Raw genomic sequence first — 22,103 nt, 5'->3', positions numbered from 1 at the left:
TTTGGTGATGAACAGCAATGTGGGAGTTGTAAGCTAAATAAACCCTTTCTTTACCAACTTGCTTCTTGGTCATGATGTCTGTACAGGAATAGAAACCCTGACTATGGCAATGCAGAGAAGGGCTTAGGCATGTAGAAGCCAGAGATCAATTTCAGGTGTCATTCCAAGGGTGCTCCGCCCTTTGTTTTGTGAGGCAGGCTCTATTAGTGGCATGAAAATCACTAACCCACAAGGTTGACTGGCCAGTGAGTCCAAGAGTTTGGTCCTGGTTTCTCCAGTGCTAGAATCCTAAGCACACCATGCATGGCTTTTAAACTCCAGTTTCCGGTTGCCCAGCCAGCTCAGTGCGTAGACCTTGAGGCTCTTAAAATATTGTTTCTGTATTTCCGAGATCTACTTGGGTCCCAAACCACGCTATCTCCCTAGGCCATAAAAAAATTAAAAGAAACAAAACGAAATGTTTTCAGGATTGATGGAATAAAGAAAAATGTTTTAAATGCTCACATATTATCAAATAAATGGGTGTGAAACTCTCAGGCAGGCAACTGTGGTGGAACTTAAGGATATTAAAGATAAAGAGAAGATGATTTAACCATCCAGGAGGAAACAGTGCAACACCTCTAAAAGACCTGAAATGCAATCAGAGATTTTAATAGCAGAGGATTCCAGAGCACTATGGAATATTCTCAAACTATTAAAGAAACTCAAATCCAATGCCCAGGTAAAGGATTTACTCAGCGTAAGTGCACTGCAAGGGTTGTTGGCATTCGTGACTTTGGAGAGACCATCTAAAGTCCTCTCAGATACAACACATTTCCAAGGAGAAATAAAAAGCAGAATAGCTTCATGTTGAGCATAGAAAATAGGTGTAAAGAAATCATTTTAAAGTCCCTATTAATTCTATCAGTCATATATTGAGCCAAATTAATAAAGATCAATGCAATAGTATAATTTTAAAATTCCAAACATAGAAAAATAGCAGTTCCCTTTCAGCCCTAATAAACGTTACCTAACTAGGTATCCTTTTATTGCCATGACAAAGATATCTTAGACAGCAAGCTTACAAGAAGGAAACTTTATTGTGACACATGGTTTCAGTCCGTGGTTATTTGATCCTGATGTTTTGAATTGGGGAGGTATCTGCTGTATCAGGAGCATGGGCTACAGGACAATGCTCACCCTGTCATAGCCGAAAAGCAACACACTAGAGAAAGAGGCCTGCAGTCCCAGTAAACACCTCTAAGATCCACCATCAATGAAATAACTTCCTTGCATTGAGACCTACTTCCCAAGGTTGTCCACTTCCTAACAGTACCAGAGTGTGGCAACCAATATTAGAACATACAAGATTTTGAAGAACATTTAAGTTCTAAACCATAGTATAACCAAAAACCCAAAACAATTAAAACAGAAAAGCACGTGCATGTGACCAAAAAATAGTTAACAGAGAAATCTTGGAAATATTTCTTTCGCAATTGACAAGAGAAGTGCTACTTACAGCAAACCTGTTCATCCTAATAGCAAAAGTCCTGGCGAAGCGAATATAATACAAGCAAGAGAAACAGTGGTATACATTGTAAGAAAAAACAGAGTCATTCTTACCGGACAGTTTGTGACTACTGCTGACCAAAGCTTACAACTAAAAGAGAAAGACTCAGCAAAATAAGATCTCCTATCAAATTAGTTATTTATGGACAGCCTTAAAAACATACACACAGAGCCTGGGCAAGTTCTGCATATATTCATGCAGCAACAATTAATGAGAAATAAAGCCATGAGTTTAAAAAGAGAGCAAAGAGGGGTATGTGGGAGGGGTTGGGGAGAGGAGAGGGAAGGGGGAAACAATGTATTTATAATTTTAAAAATAAAGCTTTTTAAAAAATTAGCAGTATAGACATGTACTATCAACAAGAAGGGGTAAAATTTCATGTGACTAAAAATAAATTTGAAGTGTTTAGAATTAATCTATCAAAGAATGAAGAGCTTTGGGGGGAAATAGGATTCAAGGTACAAGATCTAGGATGGATACACGTAGCTCAGCGTAAGTGCTGTGAGCCTTCTTCAAGGCTTTGGGTCCAATCCTGAATGACAGAGGGGTCTAAATGTCTAGAAATCAACACCATGCTTAGGCGTTCATAGGTTAAAAATTGAAAGATCTAAATTCTCCCCGAAAAAAATCCCTCTGAAATTTCTCAAGAAAACTTAATTAAAATGGACGGATTAAAAGTTAATTGAAATTGAATGGTAGGGAAAATGGTAGGGAAAAACATGTAGGAAAGCAAATGTCTTTAAAGGCTCCTTTGTTTTTAAATAGGGCAAGATGGCAAAAGAACGTTTTCGTATCAGATATGAAGGTATATCCCAAACCCATAGTAACGTACAGAAATGTGGTTGTCTTGTGGGAACATAGAACAGTTTAGTGATCAGCAGAAGACTAGGAAACTCAAAAAATACTCAACTAGTCATCAGAAATTTGACAAAGATGTATACATTATTCTATATACCGCGGCGGACCTCAGTTGCATCTGATCCCGATTTTTAAGTTAGAAATCAGTGTCAGTAAAAGAAACTATGAACCAGCTTGGTCACTAATCCAAAGATGTAAGTTGTCAACAAAGTGATGTTTAGTTTCCATATTATTTTAAAGTGTCACGCAATAGCCAGCTTTGACAGGCACAATGATAAGAAAAGGAGACTCTCCGTGCACTTACTGGGATGCGGAAGTTTAGAGAGCAATCTGGGCTTCCTAGCGAAGGACCTAATAAATCTTAGGTCCTAGCAGTTGTACTTCTGGACGCATAAACTCCAAAACTACTTAAGGGACAAATCCAAGGGCATTTGTATTTTATGTGCTAGAAAGGAATTAGAGTCAGCCTGGGTGACCATCACTGGGGAATGTGTAAAGCTATGTTGTAATGCACGCAGGCTCTGCCTTTCTACTCACTTTGAAGCAACACGGGAAGATATTTTTTTAAAGATGGTTTCAAGTTGAAAAAGAAAGAAAGGACGAGAATAAACAAAATGGGGACTGGAGAGGCAGGCAGGCATACAGAAAAGCAACATGGCATTGCTTATGTAAAAATAAGAAAACAGACCTGCCCAGGATAGGATGGTGACATTCCTATCTATATCAAGCCCATCTGGTGAAACCTAGCGTGAAAGACAAAATAAATTAAATAAATTACAGCCCGTGAAGAAAGAATGAAAAGCAAAGCAAGGAAGTCACAACTCCAAAGGCAATCGTGGGGCGTCATCCGAGTATCATGACGGGCCCTCTGCCCTCGATTTAACAGCAACAAGTGATGCCCCGTGGGTGGAAACTACCATAACATAACTGTGGCTAGAATATTGTTCTGAAATACACAGGCAATGATTGCGAAAGCAAGTTGAGCAAAGCAAACCAGGTCTCTAAGAAACACTGGGTCTGTAGAGCATACCTGATCGACCTTGACACCGATTCCGACTGGGGACATCTGTACAAGTTAGCCTTATCCTGTTGACGAGGAAAACCAAACCTGAGTTTTGAAAGGGACTCGGCGTCATATCGAACATGGCAACCCTGTACGTGCCTCTTCGGGGCCCTGTATGTTTGCCTGCTTTTGTGAGACAAGTTCTCCTTATAACACGCCAGGGCAGCCTTCAATTTGGGATCCCCTTGTTTGACCCTGAGCTATCAGGGCTGGGATGGAGCCCCATACTGAATCTTTATTGAATCCGGTTGCCCTCATACAATGGCTTTGGCTCTCCACAGGGCTGATAGTTGGCAGACTCGAGATTTAATCACCAACATACACAGGATCATAGTACGGTGACACGGTGACAACTAATCAGCAATATTGGTAGTAAAGCAACACACAGAAGCTCAGCGAGCAGGCATGCATTCGCTCTACGGGGACTTTTCTTCACTAAGTACCGGCTTTAGGAAAATCAAACACGCAAGTTCCCCTGGAGGCCAGGTTCTCAGCGGCAGCCTCTGGCGCGCGCCCTCAGGGACCGAACACGTCTTGCACATTTCTCCTTGTCACTTGCAAGGGTGGTAGAGTTTGTCTGACAGCGGAGGTGCGACTCTGACACAGTTTAAGATTGGTGGCATAATACGACAGCCAGCCAAGGAGAGAGTGTGAATTAGAAAAAGAAATTATTTTTCTGTTCCCCGTAGCTGTCAATAACCTCACCAAATACTACGCTTCCAAACTTGGGCCAGCATGTGAGGAAAGAAGAGATTTCTGGGGAGCTTTTGTTTTGAAGGACTCTGTCACTAAAGAGCTGGGGTGGGTAAAGAGATGGTTTAAAAACTCCTTTATCTTACGAAAATGGCGAATTTCTTGACTGGTTCACTACAGGCTGTAGACAGTCATCTATCTGCATTCTTCATCCCAAGTACTACTCACGCCAAGCATGGTGTCCATTAGATAAAGACACTTGTTATATATTTTCATCCCCGGGGTCAGGATATTGATAAGCAGTTGCAATGTGGAGGGAAGGAACTAATCGTTTTGTTTTCTTTCTTTTATTCTTTAAGGAGATATGCTAGGGTTAAAAAGTAAATTTGGTCCAAGACAACTAAACCATATCAAAGACAGGAAGAAATATTGTAGTCAGTGGCAAAGGTCAAGCAGCAGGGCCTCCTGGGAACAGGATTGCCTGGAGGCTTGCAACTGAAACGAATGTGAACGTCATCTGAGAACTTGCTACAAACGGAGACCTTGTTACAAAAAGAGACTGCCGGGGTTGGGGATTTAGCTCAGTGGTAGAGCGCTTGCCTAGCAAGCTCAAGGCCCTGAGTTTCGTCCCCAGCTACAGAAAAAAAAAAAAAAAAAAAAAAGAGACTGCCAAGGCTTCTGCTGAACGAAGGCCCAGAGTTTAACCAGCCACTGGCTGATGTTTCTTGGTTTGTTAACTATCAAATCAAGACATTCCCCAATATTAGGCTTACTAAGTGAATAACTAGGAGAGGTTTTAAATGTTGACCCTTGAATCTTCAGTTCCCTTAACGCATAAAGCAGAATGGCTACAGATAGTGTGTAAAACGCAATATCAAAAGTCTAAACTCTCATTCAAGCTCTTCTGTGAATGTCAAGCCTGAGTCCACCGGGCCCCGAGTAGCATGTGGTGAGGAATATAAAACCACCGTCTCCCGACAGCTGTTGGGAGCTCAGCAACTCCCAGTGCATCAGGCTCCTGTCCTCGCTCTGGGTATGAACAGCGTCCCTCTAACATGATGAAACCACGCGGCAGCAGAGCCAGCTGCATCCTTGCCCCAGAGAGAATTTTTCCTGGTGCACCAAGTTATGTTTATGACCAGGCTGAAGGATAAGCCCAGTCTGATCAGTATCAGAGGAACTAGCATGCAGACTGTGTAAGCAAGAGGAAAATGACCTCGGGGGCAGCCCACTGCTGCAGTCCATAAATAAATTGGCAGATGTGTCAACGGCGCACATTAGTCCAGGAGTGCAGTTCTTTGGGGACTGTAGTCCAAAGACAAAGACATTTGTGGGTTGCCGGTCAATCTGGAGCAGTTCTTCTAATTTTTCTGGATGTGTTTTTGACAGGAGCTTAAGGGCAGTTCAATAAATTAAAATGTATTTACATGGAAATGAAGAATTATCTTGACATACTGAGAGTTATTTAATTACCAAGGTACTTTGCGTGCTGCCAAAGTTAAGACTGTGTCAGCCTTTCTGGGACAAATCTTTATTTTCAGGGCCATGTGGCTCAGGCAGAAATGATCCCCTGGGTTGGAGCTTGTCAGTTATAGAAGATGAGTCTCCTCGCTGACCCCCATTTCCATAGACAGTTCTAAACAGATCGGTAATCTCAATGTCAACCATCATGATGAAGTCAGCGTGGCCAAGGCCAAATGCCCTCCTTTAGGGATGTGGCCTCTCCCTCAGAGGAATTGTAAATGAAGTCATACCTCATTTGCAGTCTTCAAAGCGTGTCAGGGTTGCTGTCTGTCTGCATGGCATTCGGGGAGCTGTCTTAAGGCATCAAAAGGTAGGTGTGTGGTGTCCACGCTGGCAGCAACAAAACACAGTGGGTAGGCAGCGACCTCGTGTTAACGGGACAGAGAAAATATCCACAAGCTGTACTCTAGAGCGGTCCTGGATCATGGAAGTCCAGCCAAGAAGATATCCCCAAGAAAGACAGTAACTGGAAGCTCAGGTTAAGTCTTGACTTAACCTGGAAAAAGAAAAGGGTCGATACTTGGGACCTCCTGTTTCCCAGCTCAAGGATTTTGATGAGGGGGAGAGTTTCAGCAAAAGACATATGTAGTGACTTAGACCAAGGAGGATAATTGTTGGGGACAAAAGCAAAATAGAAGGATGAAGCTTATCTCCCCATGTTCTTAGGAAGTAAATGAAGACACTTAAGGAACCGGCTTGATATTATAATTAGTGATGTCACTCAGACTTGACTCTGTCATCAGAACCATTGGGGTTATGATAAAGGAGTTTTATACAGTTCAGGAAACCCGAGTCACAGATAAGTCCCACCACTGATCTATGAGTCAACTGAGAGGTAACTGCTCTGTTCTTATTTTCATCGTAAACACATAGGTTTGAATGTCGAAGAGACCTGGTTTAATCTAATGGTAGGATTCTGTTTCTCTGTTTTTAAAGTCGTGACTGTTTTTCCAATCATTAATTCTGCATAGTCACTGCCCCTCCAGAAGATTATAAAATGTCAAGTCACTGAACTCTCCCAAATTCATGCCTGTAGGTCCAGACATCTTGACTATGGTTGTGGGATCCGACATCAGCCGCTGTCCTAATACCCCGTGGCCCACCTGCCGGGGTTACCTGCATAAGAGGACTCACTCCGGCTTCGTGAAGGGCTGGAGGAAGAGGTGGTTTGTGTTGAAGCACGACGGCTTTCTCCTCTATTACAAACACAGAAAGGTAAAGTGTGAGGAGGGGTAACAGCTGATCTGGGTAAGAAGGAGAGACCTTGGGAAGTAAAACCTCCTTGGACTCTCCCATGTCCAAGAGTTACCCTTCAAGACATTATGTTGCAGAACTTTGGAAACATTACGTTCCCATTCCACTGTCCAGGAGTTCTTCTTCTTTCAAAAGTCAGAGAATTATAATTTATGCTCTCTTCTACTGCACAAATCAAGGCATATCTTTCCTCTTGTTTACTTCGATTTTGACCCTGTATGAAGATTTCCTTATTACTATAAAGAATATAAGAGCAAAACTAAGTTTCTAGTAGCATTAGCAAATAAACTTAGATGATCAAAACATAGCTCTCCAGCCGCATATGTAGCAGAGGATGATCTTGTCAGACATCAATGGAAGGAGAGGCCCCTGGTCCTGTGAAGGTTCGGTGCCCCAGTGTAGGGGAATGCTAGGGCAGGTAGGAACGAGTGGGTGGATGGGTGGGTGAGTTGGTGGGGGAGCACCCTCATAGAAGCAGGGCGAGGGGACAGGGGTTTTCTGGAGGGGAAACTGGGAAAAGGGGATAACATTTGAAATGTAAATAAATAAAATATCCAATAAAAAAAAAGGGTAGTTCTTCAGGCCATGGTTGGTAGAACTCTATGCTGTCCAGGCTTTGAAACAGAGAGCTGGGCAAGTCACCTGGAATACCTATTTTGCTTTCCAGATTTCATAAGAACAATAATGTCTAAGTCTAGGGGGAGGCTGGGGAAAACCCCAATCCCATGCTAACGCAGTCCTCCTCCCCAAGGTTTGCGACTGAGTAAATCTGGGCTAGATGGGCCCACGTGCTTGGAGAAATCTCCTTTAGATGAGTCTAGAACAGTTTACATTTTGCTATCGCGTATGTTTTCTCAGTTAGATTTAATCCAGGGTCTGATTTTGTTCAGCAATGGCAAGAATGCTTAAAAAGCGACAACAGAGATTTCATGTCGAACTCCTACTTTCCAACCTCTCGTGAAATATTTTCATCAGCTGTCGGGAGCTAAATAGACCCACTGTCACAAGGAGCGCATGCGTGCTCCCATTCAACAAAGGATGCATTGTGCACCCAGCAGCCTTGTGGCTCTGCTGCCTTCACTTTAGGGACATTTGCGACCCACCTCCAAATGGGGTTCAGAACAAGAATTTTGGCTACTTACCTCATTCATGACACAATCCTATGTTTTCCCTCTGTGTTTATTTTGCATTTCTTGTGTGTGTTTGTGTGTGTGTATATGTGTGTGTGTATTTAAGTGTGTATATATACACGTGCACTTGTGTACATGAATAAGCAACTTAATTTCTTCCTAAAAAAAAATAACAGTAAGGAAGCCAGTGCATTGTGAAAGTGAAAGAAAATATGCTGTTGAATTATTGTAACTTATGTGGGGTTTCTATTCCTGCATCATGAGCCCCTTACCTGTGGAACACTGTTGAGTGCTCTGCCTTTCATAGGAAAATCAACCACACAGCTCCTTTGAGAAACTTTGTCTCCCTCCAGTGCAGGAAAACAGGATTTTCTCCAAACAGGATGAGAAATTGCTATCTGTCCTGGGTTCCTATTTTCCTGAGTATTAAAGTAAAACAGAAGTGACGCGAAGTTTTCTATCTTGAAACATTGTGGAAACATAGAAAGCAAGTTTCTAATCCGTGGAAACAGATACATTCCTGTTTCAGAAGCCTACAGGAGTCCCGGAGCTATGCCTCCAATCTCACCGTCTCTTTTCCCTGAGCTCCTGAATAGGCAGGAATGTAGCCCTGGAAATTTGACGCTTTTGGTTTGTTTTTTTTTTCTTTCTTTCTTTCTTTCTTTCTTTTTTCTTTTTTTTTTACTTTTTAAATGTTTAAAGGAAATTCTAATTTGTAAATTGAGTAAATATCACAATCAAGTGTCTTTCAAACTAAAGGCAATAGACAATGAACAAGAAAAAGAGAGACACAGAGGTCGGGGAGAGAAGAAGAGGAGGAAGAGGAAGAGAGAAGAGAAGAGAAGAGAAGAGAAGAGAAGAGAAGAGAAGAGAAGAGAAGAGAAGAGAAGAGAAGAGAAGAGAGGAGGAGGAGGAGAGGAGAAACCAACTAATTGAGCTTGCACAGCGGCCTCTGGAGATTGTAACCCTGAAGTTGTCTGTTTTTCCCTGCATTGGTTCATTTCCATTTCCAATTATGAAATAAGGCTTGTAGTAGATGTTCGTTTTTAATGCTCTTCTTCAACAAAATAAAATAAGAAACGTCACTGAGTCATGCATCTCTTGTTTTAAGATCTTTGACGCTGAGATCCAGAAGGATCCCAGTATTCTCCATCTGAGTTCTCTAGGTCAGGGCTCACGTGGACTCTTTGAAATAAGTGCATTCGGAAGAATATGCTACGTAGTTCACCACAATCCTGCTATTCTTCATTTCCTTGCCTATTCATTTTCATTACCTACCAAACTTTTGGCATTTGAAAGCATGCAGCCTGCAGTGGAAGGTATGTGAAAATTATGTAGCAATTTTAGTTAAATTAAAAAAAAAAACTTTATCTGCTTCTAATCTTCTGTGTCAGGGGGGAGGGATGTGGATCTCGTGATTAACACAGGGGTAAGAAAAGGCTGATAGGAAGAGTGTGGTTGTGAATGTCATTGCTGCATAGGCCTTTGATGTAACTAAAGTATAAAAATACAACTTTATTTCCATTTTAAAGAGCCCAAATCAGATGTGCTGTAGGGCTACACATTCCAGAGCACATTATGTCTGATCTGCAAAACAGATAGCAGTGTTCGAGAAGAGTTAATGAAGCATACCACGGACATAACGGGATAAATTAGCAGAAAATGAACTCACCCATTCGGAAGCCATTCATGTAACAAGTATTTATTAGGTACTTTCTACACGCCACCCATTATGTAAGTACCCAGAAGAAGGCAGAACAGACATGGTGCCTGCCCTGTTTGTACCCATAGTTCCATGTGAGAAGCCAATGTAAGAAAACAAATCCACAAATCAATGTGTAACTGTGATCAGTATTACAAATAAAGCTATAGAGAAAGAGGGGAGTTATAGCAGTCTGTCCGAATTAAGAAGCACGACCACACAGCTTTCTGCCGTAGAGTTGCTAAATGGGGAAAAAAAAAAAAACCTAACTATAGAGTATAAGAAAACTGGATATTTTTCTAGGAAGGCATATCCCATGAAGGACAAACTCAGAAGAGGTCTGTCCCCTCTCCAAATCTTAGGTTCGAGGAAAAACTGAAATTAACCAACTGGGCAGCCTGTAGCTCACTGGTTTGCCAGGCTAGAGCGATTTACAAGCCCAGTGCTAATAGGAAGCAGCTTTTGGGGGGGGGGGCTCACCAGGCAGGAAACGTTCAGTGGGTGGTTGGTGCATAGTTATATCACAGATGTGAGAATCCTCGTGTGGCTGAAAGACCTGGAACATGAGAAGCCCCTGTCACGAAGCCTCTGTCAGAGAAGTGCTGCAAGCGGACAGACAAACCCTGGAGAAGAGAGATGCACGCCAAAAAGTCAGGGCATCAGAGTGCACAGGAGACCTGCACAAGTTCATCCACATGGCAAGTGGACCTCAGACTCTGCTCAAACTGCAGGGTCCCAGAGGGACAGTACATGCTAGCACATGGCTGGAACAAAGTAACTTCTGATGGTCACTGATGGTCACATATACACACTCTTGGCCTACCCTGCAGGGACTGGACAGAGCAAGAGCCTCCCTTCCTTACAGTGTTCCTCTAGCGCCCTCTGCTGGGAAATCTTAGCGGCACCATACTTAGAACAGAACTGGATAATGAAATGAGTTCATTAGCAAAATAAAAACCAAGGTTTCTTTAAGGGGCCTGGCCACTGGGAGTTTGACCATGCTCCAGCGAGTATATGAACACCACAAAATGAATCAGCTTTTCTTTTTTCTTTTTTTTTCTTTTCTTAACTTCTTTTTTTGGGGGAGAAAGTAATGAACGATGGGGACCTGGAAAGACAGGGAAGTGAATGTGATTGGGACCATTATGTGGAGCATCCAGATAATCAATAAAAACATCATGTTGGAAGTAGAGAAGCAGAGAGTAAGGAATGATTAGAATCTGGGAGACACTGAGAACTAAGTTGATACCTGGGGAAGGTGAAAAGTTTGGATACATTAGGGAGAGATATGAAGACAATGTGTGTGTGTGTGTGTGTGTGTGTGTGTGTGTGTGTGTGGTTGTGTATGTGTGTGATTGTGTTTGTGTAAGAGTGAGTGTGTGTTGTGTGAGGTTGGTATGTATGTGAGTATGTACGTTGTATAGGGAGTATGTGATGTGATGTGTGTGTGTGTGTGTGTGCGCACATGAGAGTGAGTGTGTGTGTGCTGTCTGTGTGGTGTGTGTATGTTGGTGTGTGTGAGTTTTTGTGTGTTGTCTGTGTGTGGTATGTGTGACTGTGTATGTGTGTGTGTGTGTGTTATGTGTCTGTGTGGCTGTGTGTGGCTGTGTGTGAGTGTGTGGGTTGTCTATGTGTTGGTGTATGTGTGAGTGTGAGTGTATATGTGTTGTTGGAGAGTGTGTGTGTGTGTGTAGGGGGAAATGTAGCATTTCAGCTGAGACCGAAGAGTTGAGTAAAAGTTAGCCAGCTAACTAGCCAAAAGTTGTGATAGCCATTTATTATCCAGACCAAAACCAAGATATATGAGATCTCTAAGCTGTATTTAAAAAGGAAGGAAGGAAGGAAGGAAGGAAGGAAGGAAGGAAGGAAGGAAGGAAGGAAGGAAGGAAGGGAAGGAGGGAGGGAGGGAGGATGGGGAAGGGAAGGGAAAGAAGAAAGAAATGGAAGAGAGTAAGAGAGGGAGAGAGAGAGGGAATAAGAAAAAGAAAGGGTATGTTGCATTGCAGAAACTTAAAAACCTCTCCTGCCACTACAGCCAGGGCCCAAGGGGGAGAGCAGAGAAGGGAAGGACACACAGGGACCAGGGATGAGAGCAGTGGCTTTGGGGAGTCCTTTTGAAGGAAACAGAAACCCAGAAAATAGCCCAGGTGGTGGGATGCTCTCAAGGTTACTCCACCTGCTGTGCTGTAAATGAGTTAGGGGATGAGAGAGCGGGAGGGGAACAGCCAAGGCAACAGGCAATCGCTGTCCTGATTGGGTGGAGAACTCTGGGACGCTGTTTCAGGACAAGATCAGCAGGATGGGGTGACAGGCAGAATGGTGAGCCATCTTACCTAATACCACCAACTGGAACCCTATAAGTTGCAGACGAGTATTTCTCACCGCGGTGGGGGCTACTAAACCCTAAAGCAAGTCACTAGAATCCAGGCCTGCAGAGGACCCATTCCTGCTTGTTTCAGGGCTGTCTTCTCACTGTGTCTTCTCATGGACAAAGAGAGTCTTTGCTGCTTAATACACCCTAACCTCCTCCTTGAGGGGATCGCTCTTACGACTTAATCTTTCAGGAATCCTATCTCCAAATTCCTTCTCAGTAAGGATTAGATTTCATCATATGAACCCAAGAGACACAGATATTTAGTTTACAGCACAGACATACAGATAGATGGCTTGGAGTTTCCTGGAAAGAATGATTGGTGAGGTAAAATTCTAATAATTCACTGAAATAAGAGCAGATCAAATGAGCTGAAGTTTGGGTTGAACCGATGTATTATTTTGATTGGCAGTGTGATTGGCCTGCCTTGGTAGGGTATTCAAGGTTACAGCTAGGAAGCTCTCTCTATATATTGAATATATGTGACATATATATATATATATACATATATACATATATATATTCAATGTATATAAAATGGTAGGCGGTAGATGTATTCAGCTATATTAGTTGATAAAGGTGTTAAGGGAGCCATCTTTAGAAGTAGGCAAGGCAACTTCAGAGAAAGAGAAGCAAAGCCCAGGGGAAATGTGTCATCAAATAAGACAAGATTGCAGTTAGAGGAAGGAAGGTGATGAGTTCCCAGACAAAGTGAAAGAACAGAAGAGGAAGACAGAAAGAAACATAATAATGGCATTCTAAAATTCAATTATATTTGTAATGGCACTAATTGTAAACTGAATAAACGTTCTTCAGCCATTATTCCGCTATTCTCGACTCATCTCTTCCGCCGTAAAACTTTCTAAAAACCTGGACTTGGAATGCTGTCTTCAACTGTTTACTCACGTTAATGGATCGGCTCTTACCGAACCCACTCGACATTACCCAGACTGCTTTGGGGCAAAGTGATGGATGTCTTCTACGTTGTACAGTAGAGTAGATGCTTCCTAATAGTTCTCTTCATTCTCTTCCTTTCAGCAAATTAGTTTTATTATATTATTTTCCTGCCTATCTAAAAGATGGCCATGCAGTGTGTAAACTGATAAAGCCTAGCATAAAAACAATACTGTGCTTTCTGAGAGTATGTGTACTATTTATTGGACACGCTGGCATTTAATCTAACCATGTCTTATGTAATATGTTCGCAGTGCCGTGGGGTTTTGCTATATACATATTATAAACCTATGAGACGTTGTTAACATTCTTTTATACGCTTAAGACTCTATGCACTCCATTTTTAACTATATTCTCACCACATTCTCCTATAATTCTTTCTTTCCTGGATCTTCAAACAGGTGACCTCGGATCATTCTCCTTCTGTTACAGCACTGTTTACTGAGTGACCGTCAGTTACTTTAGCTTTCCTTACTACTTTCTGATCTTTAAATTGGTTACAGAGCCTTCAGTTTGGCCACTATTTCTTTAAGGAATATTTTGAGTAGTCTGTCCTCGGTGACACTAAGAAGCTAACTTATCCACAGAAACAAGAAAATCCAAAGGAACAACCTCTGAGAGCTGTGCACATCTTTGGCTCTCTTCCTACCTATAGTTATTAGCTTATTTGCTCCTCAGAGTTCTTCATTTAAACCTTCCTTCTCGACTTTATTTCTCATTTAATTCTAATCTATAGACTCTTGTTTATGGTGCGGTTATCAATCTGGCCTTTATTTCCTTTTGAACATGCTAATCACAGTCATCTTAACCTCTATGCCTATTCATTTCCTTATCTAGATTCTCCCCAAGTCTTTCTATCTTTTGTATCCTATGCAATTTGGTTTCAGTCATGTACAAGGAAAGAGTGCTGGAGATTCCCATTCAGTCCATGTGAGCCTTTGACACAGTACCCTTGCTTCCAGGGTCATCCATTAAAGGTCTGCCTTAGAGCCTTATTCACCAGGACCACCTCTTTTTTAAGTCACCTCTAAAATATATTTTCTATCAATTCTTTGAGAATTTCATAATGTCCTCTTTCCCATAGCCAGTCTTCTTGTAGCACCGCCCACCTTCAACTCCCCAGCCCATGGAGTCTCCTTTGTGTTGCCCCTCTACTCTTGGGAGTACCGCCTCCTCTCAAATTCCACCTCTTTGATAGGCTGTCAACTCCACGAGTGCTCTGCTCCTTTCTCGGCCTTGTTAGATGGACGTGATCCCCCTGTTAAGCTAATTTATGCTAGACTTTGCCTTCATTTGTCTCCGTGGTCTTCCTCGCTCCATGAGATATTCAAAGAACATTTATATACTCCAGCCTTTCCCTCCTTTCTTTTCTAGCAGTCAGATTGATACCAATCGAGTCTGCTGTGATAGACAGAGCATCAGCAAACCTGAGACGGCAGTTGGTACCAGGGCAGAGCCGTTTTCGTCATAAAATCTATATTAGTTTAAATGTGGATGATGTCATGTGGTGCAAGACTCAAGCAGAGAAAAAAAATGGAGGCGCAAAAGAAGGGGAATAACAGATATAATCGATCACATCTTTAAAAAGTAGGTTGCATCTAGCTCACCAGCCACAGCAGAAGATATGACTACCTAAAAGATAGGACCGAATTTTCAAACAGGCTCAAAACAAATGGGGACAATCCTTGTGCGTCACACAAAAGAAATCACTGTTGCATCCTACGAATCTCTATGCACAGAACTGAATGTGGGTGTGGGTGTGTGTAGGACTAGAAGGCATGGCATACACGAGGATTTGGATGCTTAAAGAGAGAAGACACTGTTTTGCTTAAAATTCTAGACTCAAAACCCATGCTATTACCCTGCTGGAGGAGTAGTTGGACCGTGTCATGGCACAGGATGAGAAGAGAGTTTCTTTTGAAGAGGAAGCAAAATTTAGCGCATGGAATCTGATTGTTTTATCTGTGTGTCTTAAATATCTCTTGCAACAGAGGCTCGTTCATTTGTATTTTCTTGTATCAAAGCAAAGTGAATCACAACTGATTCTTTTACCATGTTCTTTTATGCCCCCGTTCTGTGGATCCAGTCGGGGACCTTGTGCCTGCTAGCCAAGTCCTCTGCCACTAAGCTACATGTCCATGTACTTTCCAAATCTATCAAGTTAAATAACCAGATGTGGGCAGAGCAGAAAAATGGAGCAGTGTGGGCTCGAAAGGTCAGGCTGGCTTTGCAGCCCACAATCGTACAATGAAGAATTTGTGTCCCAGTTCCGGGTTAACTATCAGTTGCCAGAAAAACATAGAGCGGTTGGGCCTAGTGCTGAAATTCATCAGAGGAAAACCAGTGCCAATGGGCTTGGCCGGACTGTGGGAGGAAGCAGTTGGTTTCCATAGATACGTGAGATTTCTATTTGTCACCCTAAATATGACTATCAGATATCTGATGAGAAGGTGGTGGTGATGGCGCTGGAGCTCTGAGATTGAGATCTAGAGTGAGAGTCTCTTGGGTTAGTCCTATGAACAGGTAGATGGCGTTCTGTACCACGAGACCACCCAGACCCCAGTGCAGGTGTGTAGGAAAATGCCAAGGACCAAACCCACGTGGAAGTTTCCGGCCAAGGGCAGAGGCTGCATCCGTAAATTGTGAGGGAAGCAAGAGCAGTCAAGAGTTCACGGTCAGCTGAGTGAGACGTCACTCCTACGTAGCTGCCGGGGAAATGCACCCTTCGTAGGTGGGTGGATCTGTCCTTCCGAATGGCCTTCCCTCAGCTTGGCTTCTCTGTGTTTTTGTTTTCTGTTTTTTTGTTTTCATTTTTTGCCTTTGCTTCCTCCCTGTGTGAAAGGCATGAATTCCCTTGAATAAACATTTCTAAGCAGGAGAAATTTATCCTTTTTAATGATTCAAAGATTTTGAAAGAGCTATCTCTCACCTATTTTCTCACTGTAAACCAACACCCCCTGTAATCACAAGCTTGAGCAACACAGATGTGGGTTGGAGTTAGAAGCACGCTCAACTGATCCAGGAGCGGTGGAGAGGAAGAAAAGCTGCGAGCCACCGGTGTGTAATAGGAAATCGTGTTTTCCTGATAAGTGTTCTATGTGGGTTAAGTTAACGAGTAAACCACTCATTGCAGGGTCTGAGGCATAGTTTCAAATGTTGGGCTAGAATTCATCTTCTCTTTCCATTTTACCCCGTTCTCAGTAAACTCCCTGTGTTTGTCTCATAAGTAACTATGTCAGATTGAAGTAAATTCAGATTTGCTTTTCTAAGACGTCCTAGAGCTTTGGTTCCAATTTTGTGCCTACTCAAAAATAAATAGTCTTTGGAGACCATATGCCCTGACCTAAAGCCCTCCAAGCTCATATCTCAAGGCTGTGCCTCTCCTCCAAATCTCGGCTCTCTCTGTCTCAGGTCACCTGCTCACGTATCTTGACGGCATCCTTCAGTACAGGGCTTCTCAAACTTCTACCAATAAGATCTCCCAAAATTTTTATGGTACTCTAGGTTGGAAAATACATTAAATAGATATACAGACCAAACACTTACTGAGGGTAAGTCATGGAGAATCAATTCTAAAACAATTTCTTAGTATACAGATGCTGTTTGCTAAATATGAAAGCAAATATTTACACCAAAAAGATGGATATGAGCCTTTAGTTTCACCTAAAACGTCTCCAGTCTCAGTGAGCCTGGTGTTCTCCTTTAATCTCAGCACTGGGGAGGCAGAGGCACCTGGATCTTTGTTAGTTCGAGCCCGCCTGGTTTATCTAGTGAGACCTAGGGCTAGGGCAGCCAGGTTTACATGGTGAGACCCATTAGTATTAGGAAAGGAAGGAAGGAAGGAAGGAGGAGGGAGGGAAGGGAGGGAGGGAGGGAGGGGGAGGGAGGGGGAGGGAGGAGGGGGAAAAAAGAAAAATAATTGAATATTTCATGGACCAGTGTATATAACCCCTTCATTTTTTTCTGAGTTGATTGACATCTTGAGTTTGAAATGATGAATGATGAAATTGTTGTTTTATATGAATTAAAAGTTCAAAATGGCAAAAAAAAATATGTTTAGGGCCATTTCAAAATTATTGGAAATTGTGTCTTAATCACAAGTCCAAACTCGGCTGTTGTTTTCTAGGAAAATTCAAGTCAGCAACTGAAACAAAGAAATTTTTAAGTCATACATTTCTAACACAATTCTAAATATAAAACTTGATACCTGAGGAATGAGGGCTTAAAATATTTATCAAAAAATGTTTTAATTATATCCTTCGATTTGTGCAAGAACAGAAACCTCCGTGCTTGTAGTAAATACACCGCACCTTCTAACACACGATAGTCTCAAATCTAAGGCCGGGGTGCTGGGGCAGTGTTTGCTGGCCCTAGACGGTGTGGTGGCGTGCGTAGAACACCGTGTTCATCTATGCTCAAAGCCAAAACTGCAAGGAAGTCGCAGGTGCAATGGCGCAGACCCTGCTGGAAACTCCCGGACTCATTCTCATGTTCCCTGCCAAAGTTTGCCTTTATACAGCTGGAAACTTACTTTAGTCTCCAATCCCAACGTTCAGTTCAGTTTTAAAAGTTGGGCTTGCCAGATACGGGTGTCTCCTGAGAGGCTCTCCAGAACCCTACTGATACACATGAGGATGGCTGCAGCTAACCATTGGACTGAGCCCGGGGACCGCAATGGAAAAGTTAGAAAAGGATGGAAGGAGCCCAAGGGGTTTGCAACCCCATAGGAAGAACAATATCAACCAAGCAGACCCCCCCAGAGCTCTCAGGGACTAAACCACCAACCAAAGAGTACACACGAGGGACCCATGGCTCCAGCCGCATATGTAGCAGAGGATGGCATTGTCTGGCATCAATAGGAGGAGAAGCCCTTGGTCCTGTGAAGGCTCCTTTCCCCAGTGTAGGGGAATGCCAGGGCGTGGAGGTGGGAGTGGGTGGGTGGGAGTGGGAGCATCGTCATGGAAGCGGGACTGGGGGGGGCGGGTAGAGTAGGGGGATGGGAGAGGAGGAAAGGGGATAACATTTAAAATGTAAATACATAAAATATCCAGGAAAAATAAAATTAAAAAGAAGAAGAAATTGAGCCCTCAAGAAAGGTCTAAGTCTACAAGAAGGTGAGAAAACTGTGCTGTAAAAACTGAGTTCATCATTTTCTGAACTCACAGAAATAAGCCAAAGAAATGCACGGTGGGGAAATAGCCATTCAGAAAAAGGAAACAGGTGGGTTTGAAGATAGGTATGTGCTCCACAATCTTTTTTTAACCGAAAATACGTTTTCATTCTGAAAAAAAAAATTAACACCCCAAACAGAAAAATGTTATTCCCCTTCCCGGTTTCCCCTCCGAAAACTCCCATTCCATCCCCCTGTCCCTGCCTCCACGAGGGTGCTCCCCCACCCACTTCTGTCCCACGTGACTGGCATCCCCCTATGCTGAGGCATCAAGCCTTCACGGGGTTCCAAAATCTCTCTTTCTGGGGGGAGGGGATATTTACATTTTAATTGTTATCCCCTTTCTCCATTTCCCGTCCAGAAACCCGCTCTCCCTCCACTGGCAGCTTATATAGTATTTCCTGGTACCACTGACGAAGGATAGATAGCTCCAGCTTAGACTCTGAGTCCCATGTCCAAACATGCGATGTCTACTTGTTGTCTACAAGAAAGTTACCTTGGCTTTAAAGATTCACGCCATCTCAAAGGATGGAGAGAACTGTTCCAAGCGAGTGGGACCAAGAAGCAAACAGGCATTGCCATCCTGATATCCCACAATATAGACTTCACACTAAACTCATCAGAGGGCACAAAGACAAGCTCTTTAATCTTTTTTGTTTGTTTGTTTGTTGTTTGTTTTCGTTTTGGGTTTTGGTTTTCTTCTTTCCATTTTTATTGGAAATTTTATGTATTTACATTTCAAATGCTACCCCCTTTCCCTCTCTCCCATACCCCTCCCCCTCCCCCTGCTTCCATGACGATGCTCCCACTCCCACCCACCCACTCCCACCTCACCACCCTGGCATTCCCCTACACTGGGAAACGAGCCTTCACAGGACCAAGGGCTTTTCCTCCTATTGATGCTGGACAATGCCATCCTCTGTCGAATATATGGCTGGAATCATGGGTCCCTTCCACACATATTCATTGGTTGGTGGTTTAGTCTGGGAGCTCTGGTGGTATCTGGTTGGTTGGTATTGTTCTTCCTATGGGGTTGCAAACCCCTTCACCTCCCTCAGTCCTTTCTCTAACTCCTCCATTGGGGACCCTATTCTCAGTCCAACAGTTAACTGCAAGCATCCACCTCTGTATTGATCAGGCTCTGGTAGAGCCCCTCAGGAGACAGCTATATCTGGCTCCTGTCAGCAAGTACATCTTGGCATCCACAATATTGTCTGGGTTTGGTGACTGTATATGGGATGGATCCCCAGGTGGGGCAGTCTCTGGATGACCTTTCCTTCAGTCTCTGCTCCACACTTTGTCTTCGCATTTCCTCCTGTGAGTAATTTTGTTCCCCCTTCTAAGAAGGACTGAGGCATCCACACTTTGGTCTTCCTTCTTCTTGAGCTTCATGTGGTTTGTGAATTGTATCTCCGGTATTCCAAGCTTTTGGGCTAAAATCCACTTATCAGTGGGTGCATACCATGTGTGTTCCTTTGTGATTGGGTTACTTCACTCAGGATATTTTCTAGTTCCATCCATTTGCCTAAGAATTTCATGCAGTCATTGTTTTAATAGCTGGATAGTAAGTACTCCATTGTGTAGATGTACCACATTGTCTGTATCTATTCCTCTGCTGAAGGACATTTGGGTTCTTTTCAACTTCTGGCTATTCTAAATAAGGCTTCTATGAACATAGAAGTGTCCTTGTTATATGTTGGAGCATCTTCTGGGTATATGCCCAGGAGTGGTATCACTGGGTTCTCAGGTAGTGCTATGTCCACTTTTCTGAGGAACTGCCAGGCTGATCTCTAGAGTGCTTGTACCAGCCTGCCACCAGAATCTTAGAGATCATCCATCTGTCTCCAAGTCTATCTTCCTCCCATAAACCCTTCTGTGTAATTTAGACGACGCCCGGTAGGTGGCGCAGCTCACTCACAGTTAGTTTTCAAAGTTACAGTTTGCCGTCGTTAGAAACACATGTCTTGTAAATGCTGGAAGGAAAATGAGAACTAATCAACAAAAGAAGAAAATGAGTACTGAAGATGATACAGCATAAAGCCCATTAATTAAGTTAGGTGATTGCTCCCTTGAGAATCCCAAGCTCACAGACTTAGGCACTTTCCACTCTGAAGCCCTTGTTGGCAGTGACACAGGCAGCCACTTCCTGTATGAAAGGGTGTTAGGCAGGCAGTAGGTGATTGGATGAGCTTGTACCTGCGGAGATTCTCTGTTAGAACTACTTATACAGTGTTAAGAGGGCTTTTCCTTGCAAAGGGACGTTTCCGGATAGGAATAAGCCCCTCCTTGGCCTCCTGTACATTTGTTCGTCCACCGCCTTCTGCTTTTTCTTTGCAGCGTTCCTTTTACAAAATCAATGTTCAAGTCACAATTTGTAAGAATGTTTTTTCCCAAATGATGTTCTTCCCAGTCTTCCCAGACTGACCAGTGGCTTTGTTCACCTTTAAAAGGGCTACTCTTTAGGGAGTTTTACACGCATTCAGTTATTCATCAATTACTTGTGGACAGCTTACTTTATGCCTGAGAAGATACAAACAAAAAATTGACACAGAGTAACTTTCGACACTGGCACAGTGGATTGGAGGGAGGGGCTTGAGGCTGGAAGTGTGTTTCCTCTTGTGTCTAACTAAGCAGCTGGTCTCTGCGATAACAATGTGTCAAAAGATCCTAGTGAAGGATGTAGTGGGAAGAAACTGGGGACCTGAAGTGAAACACTGAACCATTTTCGTCATCGTTTTCTGAACAAGCATTGAGAGTCCATCAAGTTGCTTCTTACGGATGGCACAAAGAAAGATACCCAAGGAAGTATAAGGGAGGCATCCTACTGAAATTCAGATACTGTGCCTCTTTTCCTACCATGACAGAACTAAGCTCTTGAGACAACCCTGATGACTTGCTGAGAGGAAGGAGGACATCACAAAACAAAACACAAAGACGGCAACAACAATAACAAAACAAAACAAAAAACTGGGCAGAAGGACACACTGTGGAACGGCGGCACTCAGATGCCTGAGAGAGCCGACAAAGCAACCTGTTCGTCTCCTCTCAACTTCTGTGTTTTTTCAAAAGCATCAATGGAAAGCTACAATTAGACTCACCCAGAAGCTCGTCATGGATCCCAGGCATCGGCATCTGAAAAGACAGCTGGAGCTCTATTGAATCCTGATATTTTTACCAGTCCTTTGCCTCTCAAAATACAAAACCAAACAAAACCAAGAAAGCACAGCTCTTCGTCCTCGTAATACAAGTCTTCAGAAGATGGGGAGAGAGATAAGTTCACAAAATTTTCACACACACACACACACACACACACACACACACACACACACACACACTAGTGTTAAGAGAGCCTTGACTTTCTCATTATGAAGAAGAACTGGTAATGTTGGTGATTGTGGACTTGCTAATCTACAAAGAGGCAGATTTCTTTCTGCACTTGAGCAAAGTTGGGGCATCAGGCAGGCTTTGGGGCTACAATATTATTTTTCCTATGGATAGTGGCGTTTTGAGATCAGTTTCTAATTCTTGAAGCCTTGAGCCTTCACCTCATCCTGTCCTTGGGGCTCCGTGAGGAAGAAGCCCTGGTGGTACTGAGCCAGGGGGTAGGAAGGCTGCCCTGCCCACTCGTGTTGCAGAAGATATTTCAAGAACACCATCGGACTGTGTACCTGGTCTGTTCACATTTGTCTTAGAAGGCAGACTCTGAGCAAAATAAGCTAAAGTAAATTTGGGTTGGTGACCTACCTTTTTAATTAAGTATTAGTGTGTTTGCTAACCCTTCTATCTATCAACTCCAATAATCAAGGGCAAAGAAAGGTCAGGCTGTCTGCTGTCT

General features: G+C 43.0%; 1 protein-coding gene across 1 annotated transcript in view; it reads left to right on the top strand.

Moving 5' to 3' along the window:
- LOC116898587 overlaps window positions 1-22,103 on the top strand; it is a 116,881-nt gene that overhangs the window by 51,692 nt on the left and 43,086 nt on the right. Inside the window, exon 7 of the mRNA XM_032899784.1 lies at window positions 6,724-6,902. Coding sequence (XP_032755675.1) covers window positions 6,724-6,902 — 179 coding nt within the window. The remainder of the gene's footprint in view (window positions 1-6,723; window positions 6,903-22,103) is intronic.

The sequence above is a fragment of the Rattus rattus genome, chromosome 4 (genome assembly GCF_011064425.1).
Source record: "Rattus rattus isolate New Zealand chromosome 4, Rrattus_CSIRO_v1, whole genome shotgun sequence".
NCBI lineage: Eukaryota > Metazoa > Chordata > Mammalia > Rodentia > Muridae > Rattus > Rattus rattus.
The sequence above is the reverse complement of the archived record's forward strand: the minus strand, read 5'-3'. Positions and strand labels throughout refer to the sequence as shown.